We start from the raw sequence: 3,246 nt of genomic DNA, 5'->3' as shown, positions 1-3,246 counted from the left end.
TGTGAGGTGAGTGGACATGCAGGTGTGAGGCCCAGGTGTGAGGTGAGTGGACATGCAGGTGTGAGGCCCAGGTGTGAGGTGAGTGGACATGCAGGAATGAAGAACAGATTCAGGGTGAGAAGATCCATAGGTGTGAAATGAGAAGATGCACGGGTGTGAGAAGCATTTCAGGGTGTGTGGCCTGTGAGTGGGCACCACTGTATGTACTACTGGTGTGAGGGCACCCTTTGTGTAGAGTAAGCACCTTCAGGTACAGGTACAGATTGTAGCCCTGGTGAGTTGGGGCCACATACCTGTTTCCCTGCATGGGACACTTTGGAGTTCCCAAACATAGACTAGTCCCAAGGTCTTGATACAACAACCAAGGACATGCGTGTGTGCATACCTGCATGTGCATGCATGTATCCATGTGTGTGTTTGTGTGTATGTGTGTGTATGAGAGAGACAGAGAGAGAGAGACAGAGACAGACCTGCCTGTGAGACTATAGATGATGTCCCGGTGTTCAATGCTCTCTGAACCTGGCTGAGCCCCCAGGTCCTCGACTGGTGCCCAGAGAAGTACTGGGCAGGTAGGTCAGCTGTGGGTGGTGGCTTTTTGGGCTGCAAGGGACATGGAAGACTCTGGCCTCCCACATGACTTGTCTTCAACCGTAGATCGTGTCAGCCGTGCACTACTGTCATCAGAAGAACATTGTACACAGGGATCTAAAGGTAAGCCCCTCCCACTGTGAGAGCCCAGCTGCCAGCCACGCCTCACGCTCCCTGCTCCTCCCTTTGACCTTCCCCAGCTGCAGTGCCCCAGGTTCTTTCCCACGCATCTGTGACGTGATGGAGGTGGGGGGACAGCCACGGGAACTTGTGTCCTGGGACGGCCTCAGGATGGCCATGGGGATGAGATAGGCTATCTGTATTCGGCCTTCAGGGTCGCTGTGTCTCTGACATGTGGACCTTCTAGAATCCCTGAGAACTTGGCTTTCAGGCCCAAGTTATTCCACAGTCTTGGGAGCTCAGAGTCCTAGGATGGCAGCGAGGCACAGGACAGGCAACAAGGATGGGAAAGAGACCCCTAAGGCCCAACCCAGGTGCCTGTAGCATCCAGAGGGCTCCACACAGGCCGGTCTGGGTTACCCTTCCGGAGCACCTCCTGTGTGCTGGGGCACACTAGGGGCTTTATTTTATTTTATATTAATTCACTTATTTATTTTGATTATTTTTTTCCATTTCTCTGTGTAACCCTGGCTGTTCTGGAACTCGCTCTATAGACCAGGTCACCCTCGAACTCACAGAGATCCACCTGCCTCTGCTTACTGAGGGCTGGGATTAAAGGTGTGTGCCACCACTGCCCGCCTCCTTTTTATTATTATTATTTCTTTTATTTTGCTCTATTTTATTGGCAGTGAGGGCTTTAAAGCAGACTGTGCCCAAGGAACAGAGTTTTTCATTGTTTTTCATAGCCCTGGGGGATGGTCCTGAGGTGGCTTTAGTGGATAAAGGCACCTGCTCTACACTTCCGTCAGCCTGTGTTCAATCCCTGGGGACCCACATGATGGGAGGAGAGAGCTGGCTGTACACAGTTAGCCTCTGACCGCCATATGATGTGTACTTCCCGTCCTGGTCCCCAGGAAGATACATGTAATGAGAACAACCCCTGGGGCCAGCCCAGTGTGGCGAGGGCCCGCAATCTCAGGTCTTGGGTGGTTCAGGCTTGCGGATCAGTTCAAGGCCAAGGGCTACGCATGTAGTGTGTAATCGAGTGCTTGTTTGATGTGTGCAAGGCCCTGGGTTCAAGTCTCAACCACAGGAGACAAAAAGGGGCCACTAAGGCCAGCCTCAGCTAGATGTGACCCTGCCTCAAAGTTGCAACAACAAAAGCAAGCACAGCCTGGGGACTGGGGAGAGTTGGATGTGCATGTCTCACCTGCAATCCCAGTCCTCGGGAAGATGAGGCAGGAGAATTACCATGAGTTTGAAGCAAGCCTAGGCTCTATAGTAGCTTTTTAATTAGCAAGCCTTATGTCAGGGACAGGAATACAAACTTGCAATCGCAGCACTCAGGAGGTAATTTCCATGAGTTGGAGGACAGCCTGGGCTATGTAATGAGGTCAAAGGAGCCCACATGGAATGGCTGTAGAAGCTTATGGATACTTGCTCTATGAGGCAGGCACTTTACTATCATTTTTGGCTAGGTTGATGGGGAGAATTAACCTGGAGGTTGTACGCCACCTAGTGGAGGAGACTGGAATTGACCAAAGTGGTTTCCCAGGTCCAGATGGAGACCATCAGAACTAAGGCTGGACTGTGGAGCCTCAGATAAATTGTCACCAGGCTTCAGATGTAGGTCACCCTGAGGAATACTAGCCTAGAATGCAAAAAGCGGGCTGTATTACCAATCCCATGTAAACATGGTGTGATGGTGCAGGCCTGTAATTCCAGCGCTGGCAGGCAGAGACAAGACTGTGGCTTCATCCCCTGGCTTCTCTTTCCCTCTCAGGCTGAAAACCTGTTGCTAGATGCCGAGGCCAACATCAAAATCGCCGACTTCGGCTTCAGCAATGAGTTCACGCTGGGCTCCAAGCTGGACACCTTCTGTGGGAGCCCCCCATACGCCGCCCCAGAGCTGTTCCAGGGCAAGAAGTATGATGGGCCAGAGGTGGACATCTGGAGCCTGGGTGTCATCCTGTACACGCTGGTCAGCGGTTCCCTGCCCTTTGATGGGCACAACCTCAAGGTGCCAGGGATGGAGTGGGCAGGATCAGATGGGACTGAGGTCATGTGGTCAGATGAGGAACTGGGGTGGCTCTGGTGCCCACTGCCCCGGTATGGCTGGCACTGTTGGGCCCCAAGCTGTGAGCTGAACAGCTGGTGGATTTTGGTTCTAATATTGACCTGCTCTGGGGGAAAAAAATCATTAGAAATTTCTGGGTCATGCCCCATTTAAGGCTTTTCAGATCCAATGCATGTAAGAGAGACAGAAACATGGCAGGAGGGGTGGGCGAGCCCCACAAGCAGTGACAGAAGGCAGGGTTTCATTTCTGTGCAGTGCCCAGATTAGGGAAATCCACAGAAAGTGGGGGCAGACTAGTGCTTGCTTAACGTTAGGATGGGGGAGGGGGAGCTGGGTTCAGATAAACCGCTCAGGGATTTTGCTGATGGGGATGGAACTAAAGCCAAGTAAGTACTCTACCACTGAGCCACACTCCCAGCCCCTCACTGGGGGATTCTAGGCAGGGGCTCTACCACTGAGCC

The 3,246-nt window shown here is 52.6% G+C and overlaps 1 protein-coding gene across 3 annotated transcripts in view; it reads left to right on the top strand.

Annotated features, from left to right (window-relative positions):
* Positions 1 to 3,246, top strand: part of Mark4 (microtubule affinity regulating kinase 4) — a 36,123-nt gene that overhangs the window by 12,696 nt on the left and 20,181 nt on the right. For all 3 annotated transcript variants that reach the window (XM_021166828.2, XM_029479853.1, XM_021166827.2), the window contains exons 7-8: positions 655 to 711; positions 2,492 to 2,728. In XM_021166828.2, coding sequence (XP_021022487.1) covers positions 655 to 711; positions 2,492 to 2,728 — 294 coding nt within the window. The remainder of the gene's footprint in view (positions 1 to 654; positions 712 to 2,491; positions 2,729 to 3,246) is intronic.

This window comes from Mus caroli, chromosome 7 (genome assembly GCF_900094665.2).
Source record: "Mus caroli chromosome 7, CAROLI_EIJ_v1.1, whole genome shotgun sequence".
Taxonomy (NCBI): domain Eukaryota; kingdom Metazoa; phylum Chordata; class Mammalia; order Rodentia; family Muridae; genus Mus; species Mus caroli.
This window is presented reverse-complemented; position numbering and strand designations above follow the sequence as displayed.